At 33.9% G+C, this 17766-nt stretch overlaps 2 protein-coding genes across 3 annotated transcripts; one reads left to right on the forward strand and one right to left on the reverse strand.

Annotated features, from left to right (window-relative positions):
- Positions 1-185: 185 nt before the first annotated feature.
- On the forward strand, positions 186-8881 carry LOC137040317 (vacuolar protein sorting-associated protein 4B-like). The gene is made up of 11 exons (XM_067415811.1): positions 186-336; positions 1188-1299; positions 2055-2205; positions 2297-2352; positions 2435-2554; positions 2634-2790; positions 6925-7073; positions 7540-7621; positions 7701-7920; positions 7996-8136; positions 8214-8881. The coding sequence occupies exons 1-11, from the start codon at positions 316-318 to the stop codon at positions 8313-8315; spliced, it is 1311 nt and encodes a 436-aa protein (XP_067271912.1). The 5' UTR covers positions 186-315; the 3' UTR covers positions 8316-8881.
- Positions 8882-9286: 405 nt separating this feature from the next.
- plekhb2 (pleckstrin homology domain containing, family B (evectins) member 2) lies at positions 9287-14753 on the reverse strand. Of its 2 annotated transcripts, XM_067415819.1 has the most exons (9): positions 14659-14720; positions 14309-14364; positions 13940-13974; positions 13146-13298; positions 12864-12966; positions 12741-12780; positions 12552-12638; positions 10895-11012; positions 9287-10813 (listed from the first exon to the last, which is right to left on the reverse strand). In XM_067415819.1, exons 4-9 carry the CDS (start codon positions 13207-13209, stop codon positions 10680-10682), a joined length of 546 nt encoding a protein of 181 aa, XP_067271920.1. In that variant the 5' UTR covers positions 13210-13298; positions 13940-13974; positions 14309-14364; positions 14659-14720; the 3' UTR covers positions 9287-10679. The 2 variants fall into 2 exon arrangements, with proteins under 2 accessions (XP_067271920.1, XP_067271919.1); XM_067415818.1 differs by lacking the exon at positions 13940-13974 and having other exon boundaries at positions 14659-14753.
- Positions 14754-17766: the final 3013 nt, after the last annotated feature.

A 17766-nucleotide genomic window follows, 5' to 3' on the forward strand; every position in this document is an offset into this window, starting at 1 on the left:
CTCTCTCTCTCTCTCTCTCTCTCTCTCTCTCTCTCTCTCTCTCTCTCTCTCTCTCTCTCTCTCTCTCTCCATGTATATTGTTTTAGTAAACTAGCAATTTTTCGGTAAATCTATTTTTGATACGTCGCAATGGACACGCAGGTGTGGCTCGATGGAAGCCTGTCATCCGTGACGTCACGGTAAACACTCAATGCGGAAGTGCGCGAGGACGCACAGATTTACCAACACACCGCGATTCTGCGATACATTTATTTAAAACATGTTTAAATTTGAACCGTAACATATCATACGTTCACCTTAAAATCACCGTCAACAATGGCGAATGCCACTTTACAGGTAAGAGACTTTACAATTGGTATGACAATCATACTAATTGGCCTTTTTATGTAGTGAAGGCTATATATTGTGTATTTTTTTAGCATCTGTAGTCTTCTTGTTTTGCTCTAGCTAACTGTACTGTTTTTACACTATAGCGTCTAAAATATTCATGCTATTGTTCAGTATATATATATATATATATTGTTCAGCGTATAACGTTATATTGGGTTAGCAGGTAAATATGCATTTTGCTCTGGTATACTTTTCCGATAACGTTACATACATACATACATACATGCATACATACATGTAAGAAGGTCCTTATTAACTTTTTTGGTACATTTGGTGAAGGTTTTTTAACTAGTGTCTGTTGTGTATTGCTCAGCCTATCCTTAAACTGGTCTAACCAGTTATCCGTACATTACACCACACGGCACACTATAACAACAGCCGTATAACGCAGACAGTCCAACAGAGATTTAATTTCAGCTCAAGATTTTAAACATTTCTTTACCTTCAGGAAATTTTATGCTTTAGGATATATTATTGTTTTTACATCAAGCGACATTATTTGAGATTAATCATTTATTTCATTTTCAATCAGGCTGTCATTTTATTAATAAATTATGCAAAACTTGTGAACAAATATTTAATTGTGTCCATTTATTTAAAAAAAATATTAGAATGAATCGCTAATGTTAAATATGGTATTTCCACCGCAGAATGATGTTAAACACAATACAATTTTAGATATGTTGGAAATGACCTGTCCAAAAGTGACTGTAGTTGATAAAATGCCTGTCTGTAAGATGTCTTATGTCTTATGAGGGCGATGACAGGTCTCATCTATCTTTACTTCTGTGCCATAGAAAGCCATTGATTTGGCCAGCAGAGCCTCGGAGGAGGACAAGGCCAAAAACTATCAGGAAGCTCTGCGCCTCTATCAACATTCAATCCAGTATTTTCTTCATGTGGTGAAGTGTAAGCTCTTCTATATAAAACTTTTAGATGTTTTTGAAAAATATTTTTATGAATAGAAATATTACATATAACACTTAATATAAAACTATATATGTGTGTGTGAGTGTGTGTATTAATATATTGTATGCATGTATATATATATATATATATATATATATATATATATATATAATAAGACTACATATGTGCTTATGAAATACATTTATAATTATTTAGACATTAATATTATAAAATAGAGTTAATATTTAATGATAAAATAAAAAATATATATTTTATGAATAATATACTATTAATTTAAAGTGTATTTACATATTTATTTTATACAATTCTTTTGTGTGTATTATTATTATTATTATTATTCATATCTAAAATATTGTTTATTTAATTTAAATTGTAAATATTACATTTCATATCTTACATTTATGAAATTCATTTAATAAACGTATTAGGTGAAAAATACATGAACTAATAATGGCACATGTTTTTATTGTGCAGATAATTGTAATAAATGTATAATATTATTTAAATGGATTTCACAAGTCAATGTGTAGTTTTATAATACATATATATTATTGTATACATGAAAATTGTATGTTTAATGTTTATTTTTCATTGTATTATATTTTTATATAGTCTTTAAGTATATATAAAACAATTCAGTGTCTCATTAAATGCAATTTAGTAAGCAAAAATGACGAGCTACTGATGGCAGATGCTTACTGGATGTTTTCTTCTGTGGATGTTTTATGGTGCAGATGATGCTCAGGGGGAAAAGGCCAAGCAGAGCATCAGAGCAAAGTGTGCCGAGTACCTGGACCGAGCGGAGCAGCTCAAGCAGTATCTGAAGAAGGTAGAGAGTGCGCCGCCCTCCAAACCTGTCAAAGTTCCCCAGTCTGATGATAAAGGGTGAGACGCTCTACTTCCTACTGAATCAGCCTTCCTACGGAAACTTCCTGTTAAACAGAGAAAATGAAATGTAAAATTCTGTCTTTTACAGGACCGACAGTGATGATGGCGATTCAGAGAAAAAGAAGTTCAAAAATCAACTCCAGGGTACAACATTTTGTGCTGTACAGACTTTTAAAATCATTATAGGATCTACAATCAAAAAAACTTGGCTTTTCTTACTTTATAGGCGCTATTGTCATGGAGAAGCCCAACATTAAGTGGGATGATGTTGCTGGTTTGGAAGGAGCTAAGGAGGCCCTTAAAGAAGCGGTCATCCTACCAATCAAATTCCCTCATCTTTTCACTGGTATGATGACAAGTTACATACTGAATCAAATATACATGAAACTGTCCTTCTGAACGGTTCTAAACATCATTATCCACAGGAAAAAGGACTCCGTGGAGAGGGATTCTGCTCTTTGGCCCTCCGGGAACAGGGAAGTCCTACTTGGCCAAAGCAGTGGCTACCGAGGCCAACAACTCCACATTCTTCTCCATCTCATCATCAGATCTGGTGTCCAAGTGGCTGGGAGAGAGCGAGAAGTAAGTGATGTTGAGTGTGAATGATTTCAGCAATTATTATTAATTTAGTATTCAAATAAATAATTAAATATGAATAATTTATTTATGTAAATATTAATAATTTATTTTTAAATAGTATTATTTAAATATAAAATAATATTTGATTTATTTATTATATGATACTATTATTATATTTAAAAAATACTTTTTAGTGCATTTGATAATTTTATCTTTACCTAAAATCTCAACAAACAAAAGGAAACCCTGCACACTATCAATACTTGCAAAAAATCAAAAACATGCCTGATGAAGGCCATGAGACCGAACCGCTGCTAATAAAACGTTTTAGATTCTTTGCAATTGTATTGTATTGATAGTGTGTGGGATTTCCTTTTGTTTGTTGAGATTTTTGGATCTGGTTATCCTTCATCCTATGCACCTATCCATTACCAACAGATGTGCAATGGTAATTGCGGACTAATCTTTACTTTAAAAAAAAAATATATATATATGTGTATATATATATATATATATATATATATATATATATATATATATATATATATATATATATTCACATTATACATTTTTTGTAACTCCGCACGCAGCTCCGCATCCGAAGATGAAGAGTTGAATCTAGCCGAGCATGACGTCTCATCACACCGTCCCACAGTTTGCACATAGAAATTAGGTGCTTCTATTTACTAAATGAGCCTACAAAAGCAGAAATAAGCCATTTTAAATAAAGATCCATGTTTAACCAAATAAATAAATAAATCACGACACTAAAGATTATTTAGTGCATATTTTGTTCTCATGTCACAAGTAATAATATCAAGCGAAGGTTTACTAAGTTTTACACGATTCTTTTGTAGTGTGGTTTTTGTTGAAATGTACTAAAATAAATCAGTCCCTCCAGGATTTCACGATATTTTTTTGTGATTTTTGCGATCAATATGACTGAATTTCTAGAGGTAATTTCCAGAAATTTGTGAAAAATTTTGTGATGTTTTTTTTAAATAATTAAGATACCACATTTACCATATTATGTATTATGTTAGATGCACAATAGTCATACACAACAATAGAACAAACAAAATGCACAAATCTTGTTTATTTTGGTATCTTACAAAAAAAGGCCAGTGGTGTACTATTAGCTTTAATAACATGACCGCTTAGGGTGGGAAATATATGGGAAAAGTAAATACAGCAATAAGCAATTGCCTTAGGCTATATAAAAAGTTCTCAAATAATTAACTACGGTAATCAAGTAAACAGTCAGTAATAAAATAAGAACTAATAAACAAATGATATGAGGACAAATAAACTACAACAATACTTTTTTTAAGTCGTTTTTTAATCATTTAAGTCAGGCTACTGTTATTTTATTTTTTTCAGTGGTTGTTATTTGATAGGTAGCCTAGGTTGCTTTCACTTTAAAGATTACCTACAGTAATACACGGACCCAATAGCCTATACTGACACACTTCCCAAACCTATTCACTCAAGACACTGCCAAGACGGACATTTAGACATAATAATGGGGTGTAGGCTATTTGATTATGATTGTTCAAGGGTATAAGCCTATATAGAACAGATCTGTATACTCGCGAGCACTGACAGCCGGCAAACAATCCTCCGCCTGACATCTGTCCGTCACCGTGTGTCAGGAGCGAATTGAGTTTGTGGTATAACGCTTTTATTAACTCTTTTTTTAGTGCTATCGGGCATATCATACTTTTATTTGGTCATTCATCAATCTAGAGTAATCAATTCGTCCGGTCCTGGCACTTAGGCCTATGCGAGACGAGATGGCAGGCGAGAAAGATTTACTCTCGCTTTTACAAAGACACACTGTGCAAGAACCCCAACGTCTGTAATCCTCATGAAAACAATGTATTAAAGCTTTAAATAAATCAGAGATAGTTCAGTTAGATATTTATTTATTTATTTATTTTGTTTGTTATTGAAAATACATTTTTTGTGATTATTTTGCAGTGAAATGGCAAATTATGCAGGATCGCAAAAAATTCGACATTATTTTGATTTTGCATTGTATTCAGCGATCGCGAAAAACTGGAGGGACTGATAAATATCATCACCTGTGTACATTAGCCCACTTCTTCTCTACGCTTTTTCCTGTTGGTTTATGGAACAATTACTCCAAGTCGCCTTCTGTCGTTTCAAAGAATAACACAATGGCGAGCGCGTCAAGTATAAACGCCTCGTCCATTTGGGGAGGAGCGCGCAGGCTCGCGTAGCGGAGCCAGGCAAAAGTATAAACAAGCCTTGATTCAAACTGATAGAAGAGCAACTTTAACTGAAATAACTACCCGTTACCACCGAGGTATGCAGCAAAGCATTTGTGAAGCCACAACACGCACAACCTTGAGGCGGATGGGCTACAACTGCAAAAGACCCCATCGGGTCCCACTCATCTCCACTACAGATAGGAAAAATTTGCACAAGCTCACCAAAAATTGGACGGTTGAAGACCGGAAAATTTTGCCTGGTCTTATGAGTCTTGATTTCTGTTGAGACATTCAGATGGTAGAGTCAGAATTTGGCGTAAACAGAATGAGAACATGGATCCATCATGCCTTGTTACCACTGTTCAGGCTGGTGGTGGTGTAATGGTGTGGGGGATGTTTTCTTGGCACACTTTAGGCCCATTAGTGCCAATTGGGCATCATTTAAATGCCACGGCCTACCTGAGCATTGTTTCTGACCATGTCCATCCCTTTATGACCACCATGTACCCATCCTCTGATGGCTACTTCCTGCAGGATAATGCACCATGTCACAAAACGCGAATCATTTGAAAATGGTTTCTTGAACATGACAATGAGTTCACTGTACTAAAATGGCCACCACAGTCACCAGATCTTAACCCAATAGAGCATCTTTGGGATGTGGTGGAACAGGAGCTTCGTGCCCTGGATGTCAATCGCACAAATCTCCATCATCTGCAAGATGCTATCCTATCAATATGGGCCAACATTTCTAAAGAATGCTTTCAGCACCTTGTTGAATCAATGCCTCGTAGAATAAGGCAGTTCTGAAGGCGAAAGGGGGTCAAACACAGTATAAGTATGGTGTCCCTAATAATCCTTTAGGTGTGTGAATGTAACGCAAACACATACATAAATATTAGGGGTGTAACAATTAATCTACTACATCAATGTATCGATTTATATTCCTATGATCCAACTACATCGTTCTGTGCTCGGCAAGTTGGCCTTCCGGACGACATATATCGATCTAATATCGTTTTAAAAGGTAATCGATCGATTGTATCGATAATAGGAAATAACACATTTGATTTAAGCACGTCAGACTTTATATGGATGTTTTTTCTTACCACTTTTAATAATAAAGGCGTTAAACGTTACTCAGTCTGCCTATACCATGTGACGTCAGCCGCACGCGCCAGCAGCAGTGCAAAGAAAACAAAACATAACATGGCGGATCGGATGACAGAGGAGAAGCCAACGAGCGAGTAATTATCAGGCCACCATTGGGGTCCAGTGTGAGAAAACACTTTAGTAAAGACGGAGATGTTCTAAATGAGTCGCTCGCTGTTGGTAGTAGTATCAGGTTCAGCCACTGTTCATATAGCCTGAAGAGATGTTGGTTGCACTTTATTTTTTATATTAATATTATATTTTATATTAATATAATATTATATTATTTTTATGTTGAAAAACAACAGCAAAAGTAGCAGGTAAACCCACTGTTAATTAAACCTGAAGAGATGTTAGTTGCACTTTATTTTTGATATTAATATTGGAATATTTTTATTTTGAAAAACAAGTAGAAGTAGCAGCAGTAGTAGTATGTTGGTGTCACTTACTGTGTCACTTACTTAAACATAAGTCACATATACATACACATGATGATTTTTATTGTGCGTATTTCTATTTATTAAAACATTTATTTATGTCCCACTGGGGTCTCATTGTATTTGTATATTAAATATATAAATGTACCTTATATATACATATTATATACTTATTTATATTTTAAATATATTAATCTTTATTCATAATAATGAATTTTTTTATGTCCTATTATCTCATCATAATGTCTCATTGCACATGATTTGTTCATGTTGATTCCTTCTGCCTTTATTAGTAATACTGTTATCGTCTTTAGGTTAGTAAAGAATCTTTTCAGTTTGGCTCGGGAGAACAAGCCTTCAATCATATTCATTGATGAGATCGACTCCATGTGCGGCTCGAGAAACGAGAACGAGAGCGAAGCGGCCCGCAGGATCAAGACAGAGTTTCTGGTCCAGATGCAAGGTAAACACAAAGCTACCATTAGCTTTGTCACAAACTTTTAAAAAAAGGCCAGATTTATTTTTGTTTTGAAAAATTGACATTTTTAATATGTGTTTTGTGTAGTTTTTAATTGTTCATAAATATTTGTATTTAGTTTTTTTTTGTTTTTAAAATAGGGATGATTTTTGTATGTGCATCTGTACACATTTCAGATAAAACTGCATAAAATATATTTTTAAAAATGCATTAATATATTAAAATAACCATCATGACAAACAAGTCATTATTATTCTTTTTTACATTTTAATTGCTTTTGTACTATATATATTATATATATAAAATACTAATGTTTTAATAATGTATTTTATTACAATAAAATATTTTATTATAGTACATTTATTTTTGTAATTAAAATCCTTTGTTGCTTTTTGTCTTCAATATATATTTTTATTATATTATTGATTATAACCTTTTCTCATTCTCGCAGGTGTAGGAAGCGACAACGAAGGAATTCTGGTCCTTGGCGCGACCAACATCCCCTGGACGCTGGATTCTGCGATCAGGAGAAGGTACGTTGTATAAATCCAAACACATTCTAATGGTTTTAAATTTCTTTATTGGCATTTGTTTATTATTATATTATTACAGGTTTGAAAAGCGCATCTACATCCCTCTTCCTGAGCAGCCCGCTCGCTCCACCATGTTCAAGCTCCACCTCGGTTCCACCCCTAATAGCCTCAACGAAGCTGATTTCATCACACTCGGGAAGAAGTCCGACGGCTTTTCGGGTGCCGACATCAGCATCGTCGTTCGCGACGCTCTCATGCAACCCATTCGCAAAGTGCAGTCCTCAACTCACTTCAAAAAGGTACGAAAGAACATTTACGTGACTAGTAAAGCGTTGGATCGATCCGATTTTATCCTCGCTTGTCTGTTTTAACAGGTCAGAGGAAAGGCATGGAACAATCCAGATGATGACGTAGATGACCTCTTGACCCCCTGCTCTCCAAACGACCCAAACGCAATCAAGATGACCTGGGTGGACGTGGCGAGCGATAAACTCCTGGAGCCGATAGTTAGCTTGGTAAGCTAAAGTTTAGTAAAAAATAATAATAATTTTAAATCCTAGAGCTTGTTTTGACCTTGTGGTCTGTGTTTCAGGATGACATGTTCAGGTCACTCGAAAAGACCAAGCCCACCGTGAACGAGGACGATCTGGTGAAGCTGAAGAAGTTCACAGAGGACTTTGGTCAGGAGGGGTGAAATGTTGCATTCTTGTGGCATTTATTTATTTTTTCCCCCATTATGTTTACAGAGCCCTTTCTGCATCTTTCATCTTTCAAACTCTTCATTTTGACATTTTCTGGACTGGGGGTGAAACATTTTTGTGAGCTGAGCTGGCTTGGTATTCTCCTGAACATAACCGATCAGTAGTTATGATTTTGGGGATGATTAAACATCGGCAGCCATTTGAAACAAATCAACTACTTAAGATCTTCTCAACTTAAGAGGTTTGTTACAAATTGACCTTGATGTTTATACCAAGACTTTTGGGAGAGGAAGACAAAAGTATTTTTACGTTGGCTACTTGTGGCAGGTCACTTTTGTACCTCATTGGTAAATAAAGACTTTTGCTCAAACTAAACAAACAAACTTAAAACAGCTAAAGTTAAATTTACTAAACCGATCCAAGAATCAAAGACAACCACAGATCTGTGAAAAAGTATTTACAAATTTGTGAAAATCAGACCTGTTTGTATGTCGCCTTTGAAGTTTATTTTTCTACTCTGTATTTTTCTACTTTCATCTGTAAATAAAATGTATAAATGACCTCTGATACCGTGTTTCTCTTTGTCTTGTTCGTGTCTTCTGTTTTTACTTTGATCTAATGATTAGATACAGCACTTGAAAGAAATCGCCAACAGAAAATACCAACACTAAACGGCAGGGGGCGCTATTACGCAGTGACGCAGCACAGTCCAACGTCATTTGCGTGACCACGTGGCTCTAAAGTGGCGCTACGTAGTCCTTTAGTATTTTGTTGGTTTTTAAAATGCATTTTTATGGAATATTGCAAAGTTTATTATAAATTATTTATCCGTAAATATTATTTAGAAGAAATATAAAAATAAAATCCTAATTAAAAAGCATTAACTTAGTTGCTTGGTTTAAGACAATTCTAGGTGTTTGTAGCTAAAATAAAATGCATACATAATGAATAAACTGACACAATATAACACAGGACATATTTTAATCGTTTATAAATAAACACACTAATGATTATGTTGGTATATTTGACAACATAACATTTAAATTATGTTTTTGTGGTTTAAACAACATAGCAATAAATAAATGAAACAACATTTGAAATCATACAAGCATATGTCAGATGAAAATGTCATTTTTCTAAATCAATGGTCCATTACACTGTTAAACTGAACCATGACCTGAAATCCATTCTAATAAATCCTGTATAAATTAAACAATTATGATTATTATCACGGATATACTCATAATTATACCTGCTAAGTAAACACAACAGTTAAATCGATCACATAATTGTGTGTAAATGTGTAAATGTCTAACCAATCACGAGTCGATCCAACTTTTCCCTGAAGTTTCCCTTATCGCATCCCATCACACACCCTGGGAATAATCATTGTGCTAGTTAATTGGAATCATGTAACATTTTATATTAACTCTTAAGAAAAAAAAGTGTAGTATTGACAAAAAACATACTTGATAACACTGAGTATAAATAAACACAATGACATGAGTTAAAAGAAGGCCCCTGCAACAAAAAAAAGGCAAAGAAAGGAAAAATAACCAGAAAAGGTACGGTAGAATTAAGGAATCTTTCCTGAATAACATCGCAACGGCCAACACAGTTTTAATCATGTATCATCATTAATACTATTTTCCAGTCAGATTAGCGTTAAATAAATTTTTCACGCAAAAATGAAAATTCTGATATCTACTCACTCTAAAATAGCTTGATATAACATGATTTTTAATTAAAGATATTAAAACAAAACGTTCAGGCTGCTGTTTTCCATCCGTCAAATCATTTTTCTCTTTTCAATTTCACTGACACATTCTCAAAGAAAAAGAAAAAAAAGATTACAACCATATTTTTATTTTTGAGTGAACCATTCCTTTTTTTAAACGAGACTGACGCAAACATATTTAATTCAGCAAAATTTTGGCTTTTGCATAAACAAAACCCATCACTCATTACCCATCATTCATTTAATCAGGATCTGTTCCATTACTTCATAGGCCACCGTTAGTATAAGACGATAAACACAATAGCCACTTTGTTTTATTAAAGAGCGGATGATCTTTAAACCTTACTGATTATCCTTATCTTGAGGCTAGCCACCAATACTTTAGTGTACATCTTTGTAAGTTATAGATTAAATTTGCAAACACGTTTTTTGGTGCCTAATGAAAAGCACATAAGCTTTGGTACAAAGACGAATACGGAAAAGAAAGCGAACGCACCCCCAGCCCGGCTACATTATCAGCCCTGCGCATTACGAGGCGTAAAGGCAAAGTTAAAACAACACGGGAACAGTTTCCCGTGCTGTGGGTCAGGAGGGGTTGGGCTGGGTTCACGCAAACACGTTAGAATACGGAAAATAGAGAGCCGAGGGCCAATCCCGTCGCAGCGCCGGCCAACATCCCCAGAGCAACATCACCTGTGTCTTCACGACGGCGCTCCTGCACTATGACGTGGTTGACGCCGGGTGCGTATCCACCTGATGGCAACAAAGAATCAAATGTCAATCAAACTGCATAGGGGTCATAGAAGGGTCGAAAGCCAACCAACTCGCTGTTACCTTGATACTGATAAGGGTAAGCAACTGCATACTGCTGCCCATCTGCAGAATAGACCATCTGTGTGGCGTAAGGCGGAGGATGAGGAACATAACCGCCATATCCATCAGGATAGAAAACCTAAAAAAATAGGGATGCATGATTTGTCAGTATATCAGCTATCTTTTTTTTCTTTATTGGTATCAGTACATACATGTGTGGATGATAAATTCTCTAATGTTTACATAGTTTTCTTTATAATATATATATATATATATATATATATATATATATATATATATATATATATATATATATATATATATATATATATATATATATATATTATTACTTTTAAAATCAATATATTAATAAATAAATATTTGTATTAAATATTTAAATAAACTAAATAAATAAATATTTATTTTATAATTATAAAATGTAATTAAATTATATATATTTTTAATTCCATTATAATAATATGATTCAATTATAAAAATGTACTTATTTTCTTCCATTTATGAATATATTTTATTATCAATTAACTAAATTGTATTATACAATTTAAAGATTAATATTAATTACAATTTATTTATCAATAAAGTATAGAATTTTAATATAAGGCATAACATGAAAATAATTATCGGAAAACAAACATTAGTGTCCTGGTTCCCTCCACTTAACTAGAGGAAACTGAAACCATAATTTCAAGCAGCTTTTTATTGTTTTTTTTCCTCCATTCTGATAACTTTTATAGCAGCCAATATACTTTGGCTGTGTTGCTTGTAAATGTAATCCGACCTCAATAGCTCTTCCTGTTCAAACAAGTAAAAAGTCAAACAACTAAAGTTGTTTGAACATCTAAAAAGAGCATTAGGACATGTTCACACTTTGTATGTTTAGTTAGATAAAAACCAACTCTGGCGCGATTGTTCTTGTGGTATGGTTTATTTGAATAAGTGTCATTCGAACCCTGGTGCGCACCAAACAAGTGTAAAAGATGGGTCTCGGACTCTCGGTCCAATTCCAAAACGAACTCTGGTGCGGTTTGAATGAAATATGAAGACAACACGGACCAAAGACATGTCAACGAACCAAAAACAGGAAGATGAGATCCTAAAAAGCACAGAATGCTCACACATACTTGTTTTTTCTCGTTATATCTTCTCGTTGGCCATCACAGTTCAGTACAGGTGTCAGAACCTTGTCTTTTCACAGGAGATTTTGAATTTTGTGTGTGTGGCAGAAGGATTCCTAATGGTGTTTTGACTCCTTTAAACATTTTATAAACTCTTCACGAGTTTTCATCATTTACCATCATATATGTCCACATTCAACGAGCACATTGAGTCCAACACACAGCATTGTTTTGGAAGTTCCATCACAGAATAGATAACATAAAAGCTTTTTTTTTGCTGTTTTTTTATATCTTTAGGTTTAGGGTTAAAAATGACAGTGTGAACACTAAGCGAACCAAGAATAAATGTATCTTCTTTTTTTTTAAGGTCCGGACCAAAAGAACTGAACTGCAAGTGTGAACACACCCTTAAAACACATTCAACTAGATAAGCTGGATATATTTTTATTATATAAAATATTATTTCCTGTGATAATTAACATTTGTCACACAGATATACTGCCATTTTCCTTTAAATATCACTGAGAGAATATATTTATTACCTGTGGAGTTGGATTTAATTCAGAATAGGGTGGAGGTGCAGATGCTACGACGTCCTCTGCAAAACCGATCTGGGGGGGCACCACAACCTACAAAACACACCAGCTCATGTCAGAAAATGCCTCTGTAATGCTTCCGAAATCTGAAAGTCCAAATGTGTACGAGTCACTCAAGGCGTCTATGTAACTCACAGTGTTGAGTCTGGCGTCCTGGAAGGCCATGGTCCAAGCCCTGCGAAACAATACATTGAGTTTCTATTGAGGATCTCATTTTAAAGCACGCATTGTAAAATCATACTGAGAAACTGGACTCACAAAGCATCATCTGCACTGTCTGCACAGATGCTGATGACCCGACCGTCCCGGCAGACGATCTGCAGGAGGGAGTCTTTGCTTTTGCCTTCGGGTGGTGTGAGATCTGGGAATTAATAGAGGAGGATGAAAAACAACAACACCTCAGAACTTTTATTTTTCATCTTTTGTTGGACAAAAACTTCTCAAGTACTACAAATATAAGGCACTTTTGATGCGTTCTCTTGTTCTGCAGTTTAAAAGCAGAAGGAAAGACAGCAAATGAACAGAGTGGCTCACACCCACCTCGACAAGCGCAGGCGCTGCGGATGTTAATGCAGTCCACCTTCATGTGGATCTCATCTTCCATGTCCCGCCGCTGCTGGTCATCGTAGAAGACCAGACGTCCATCTGACCAGAGGTCAAACCAGTTCCTCTTCCAGCGCCGCAAGATGGTGCCTGATAGAAAGCAGCAGTTAGACACGGGCTGTACTTATTTATTTATTGTTGTTGTTTTATTTATTTACTTTTCAGAAATATACAATTTCATTAAATATTTTTTTAAATTATATTATAAAACAAAGTAAAATATGTAGTATTGTATTTATGTATATTTTTTTTATAAATGTATTAAATTATAAAATTACTACATAAATTAATTTAGTTTAAATTAAAAAAAAAAAAGATTGGTTAATATATATATAATAATAAATATAATAATTAAATGTAACAAATGTATGTATATTTTTGTTATACGTTTATTATAAATTTAATAAAATATTATTTTAAAATTATATTATGAAATATAAATTATCAAATTATTTAAATTATAATTTATTAAGACAAAAATATTTTTAAAATCAGCTATGATTTAAAAAATATATTTTCTAAATTATATACAAAAATAATTAAATGTATTAAATTGATTTATATTTATTTTTATACTATATATTTACTATAAATTAATTAAATTGTAAAGTTAAAAGGATTGCTTGTAAATGTAATCTAACCTCTGCCGGATCAAAACTATCTATAAAATAAAAAATAATCCAAAAGAAATCATGAAGTCAACATCTAAAAAATAGCTTTAAAACACTTACAAGAATAACAAGATGCAGCCTAGATAGTCAGCTCACTAGGTTTTGAGACACAGTCAAAGACAAAGTTCAGCTGTTTTTCCAACTTCCTTCTAACAACTCGTGCCAAGACAACTTGTCAAGAAGTGGAAAAGAAACTAGTCGTTCTGAAAACTGAAAAGCTTTTCAATTCAACCTCCAAGCTTAAACATTTAGCATTATTCATTTATATTTCATGAGTTCCCAGGAGGCTTTAAATTATATACAAGTGCAACTTAATATTGTATATGTATTACAAAAACATCCAAAAATGCTTCAATTCGACATTAAAATCCTTCGTTTAAGTTATTTGGGGCTCCTTAACGCCATAAATATGGTGTAATAAACACTCACTCTGTCGGTGCAGCCATCCGCTCTTCACAAACGCCATCCTCCAATAAACTCACTGCCTAAATAAATAAAAACAATTCAAATAAACCCTGCCAAGACCAATTTTTAGATACTTAATATTAAATTGAGCCCATATACATGTAGATATTGCCTATGTTTTACAGTAAACATAGTTTAACTTCTCCGCCTATCAGTTTCATCAGTTAGCTTGCGCTCGCAGCGCCGTTATGCTAAAATCGACGATAAACCGACAAAAACAAAAATCACAAGACGTTTAAAAACAACGAAACATGTTTAAACACTACATTTGTCATGTATGTGTTCTATTAAATGGTTAAAATGAGTAAATCTACCCTCTTTCGGTTTGTTGATGTTTGAAGTGTGTGTTCGACTAGCAGAGTGACATCAGTAGCATCCTCCTCCTCCTCTCAGCTGATGCCTTATGTCACTGTGGATCAGATGATCAGAACGACTTTTATTAAGTTTCACAGACTTGTATTAACTTTACACAGTTCGTTTTAATGAGATATTAGTGTAGACATCGTTTTTAGGACAAATAACTCATATATTCATCGCATAGGGGTCGAAACAAGCTGTAGGCTGTAGCCTATGAAAAAACGTTCGACAATAGGATCATAAGTTCAGTTAAATTAATTTTCATTCTCATTTTAAAGACTTTATATTATAATAAACTGTAGTATTATACTTAATACATAATACATTCCACATAATTATTAAAATAATTAAAATAATACATATTATTTTTAATATAATTTTAATAATATTAAGTAGCCTATTTAATACTTAATTAATTTTTAAATTATATTATAAAATCAAGTAAAAATTGTGTCATGTTATAGTTTACATTATGTATAGAATTACTAAATATTTTTTTATTATAATTTATTCAAACAAAATTTTATATCAAACATTTTAATTACTTTTTATAATATTTTTAATTAAATTATACTATAATTACATGTATCAAATGCATTTATATTTTTATATTATATATTTATAAAAAAAAGATTGTACAATTAATCTGACCTCTATAGTTCTACCTGCCTGAGGACTATCCTTTAATATCCTTTATCCTTTAATTCAGCACATCCCACAACTGTACAGAATTGGATTGAGATCTGGGAAATTTGAAGGCCAAGTCAACACCACAAACTTGTGCTCCTCAAAAAATTTCTGAACCATTTTTGCTTTATGGCTAGGCACATTATCCTGCTAAAAGAAGCCCCAGCCACTACGGAATAGCCACTAGGTTTCCAGTAAAGGGTGTACATGGTCTGCAACAATGCTTAGGCAGGTGGTGCGTGTCAAAGTAACATCCACATGGATGGCACGACCCAAGGTTACCCAGCAGAACATTGCCCAAAGCATCACACTGCCTCCACCAGCTTGCCTTCTTCACATTGTGCATCCTAGTGCCATGTGTTCCCCAGATAAGCAACTTACATGCACCTAGCCATCCACATGATGTAAAAGAATACGTGATTCATCAGACCTGACCACCTTTTTCCATTGCTCCGTGGTCCAGTTCTGATGCTCATGTGCCCACTGTTGGAGCTTTCTGCGGTGGACAGGAGTCCGCATGGGCATCCTGACCGGTCTGCAACTTTTCAACATTCATATTTCTTTGTATATTTCAACATCTTGAAGTCATTAAGGGAAGTCTGACTGTACTTTGTCTTCTTTAAAACAAAAACAAAAAACCCATGGAAATTTGTAGCAAACTGAGAAAAAAAACCTTATGTATTTTTATGTATTACAGCCTATAAAATAATAGCATAATAACAATGCATTCCAAAGCCAATACGTGACATTATTTTGAAAACCCACATGTAAACACTAAAAACAATCATATCAGATCCAACATGTCACCACTAGATGGAGTGGTTTCACTGGAAATTTGGGTGCATTTAATGTTCATGCACAAAAAATATTCTAACAATCATGTACAAACCCATTTAAAGATTGTCATTAAAATGATAAGTAACCAGGTGAAGGTTTTTTTTTATATTTGAATTTGCCTCACACTTCATTTGCCTAAGCTTTATCCAGCTCAGTGTTTCCCCAGTGACCTTTCCCACTGACAGCTTAGTGAATGAGGGTCGAAACGAAATGATACTGAATTACAGAACCCCCTAAATCCCAGAACCCAGTTTACCAATCAAGACTGCATTTGATTGCTTTACATTTGCATTTACACCAACAAACCAGTTTATGGTTCTAGAAGTGTACAGTAATATGGTGCAACAGTTACACTTCTTTAAATGGACTGTTCTGAGAATAGATAGGCCGGATCGAATCCAACTGTAACCTGTCAGAGCTGATGACGTCACAAGTCTTTGGCACAAGATACTTTGCACGTCACAACATTCTGAGGACAGCAGCGCCAGGCCAGCAGCCTCAGACCTGAAGTTCCGAATCTCACCCCAGCCACTAACCCTACCCTTCACTATAACTGTATACCCTAATGAATGGCCAACCCCACCCCACCACTAAACCTACCCTCAGTGGTGCTAAACTCCACCCCAAAACTGGTCTGAGACTGCTGCTGCTGTCCTCACATTGCTGTGACCTGTGGCTCTGCGGTTCTGAAGTTGGTTATTACTGGTTGGCACAGCTGAGCTCATTCCAGTGCTGGATGAAATAATCTCATCTGATCCTCATTGACTCATACTGGGGAGGCTTGTGGAGGCCAGATTGAAGTGATTTACGCAACAATGTCTCGCCAGTGGTTGGCTATTGAGGATTTTGTTTTGTCTTAATCTTTGGGCAGATTAACTGACCGAAACAATTGTGTCTCCACGGGACTAATGTGTGGGGAACTTCTGAACTTAAAACACTGCAAACTTCATAGAGAAGATTGTATTGTTCTGGAGGATGTATAGCAAATGTATATTTTGGAAATACTGTGATGGTTAGCTATGCACATGATACCAGTGACTGACAGGTAAGTGCCACAGAACTTGACATTAAGTGCTTATGCTTTTAAGTGAACTGCATGTCTTTGAATGCTTTATTGTTGCATTTGAGAGTACTAATTATTATAACGTCTTTCTGATTTAAGCCACAAATAAAATGCAACTAAAACCCTAATAGCTAACAGTTTTTACAGTATTCTGTAGGCTATATTTGCAACATATATTACAAACAATTTGAAAAAAAAAACTTTGAGAAGATATAGTGATGTTAATTAATATTTAATAGACTAATATATATATATATATATATATATATATATATATATATATATATATATATATATATATATATATATAATTAGTATTATATTATATATAAAATAAATATATTATATATATTTAATATAATTATATATATATATATATATATATATATATATATATATATATATATATATATAATTATATTTAATATTTTAACCGTTATGAATTTATAAATATAATAAAATATAATCCTAGCCTATA

This window comes from Pseudorasbora parva, chromosome 14 (genome assembly GCF_024679245.1).
Source record: "Pseudorasbora parva isolate DD20220531a chromosome 14, ASM2467924v1, whole genome shotgun sequence".
NCBI classification, from domain to species: Eukaryota; Metazoa; Chordata; class Actinopteri; order Cypriniformes; family Gobionidae; genus Pseudorasbora; species Pseudorasbora parva.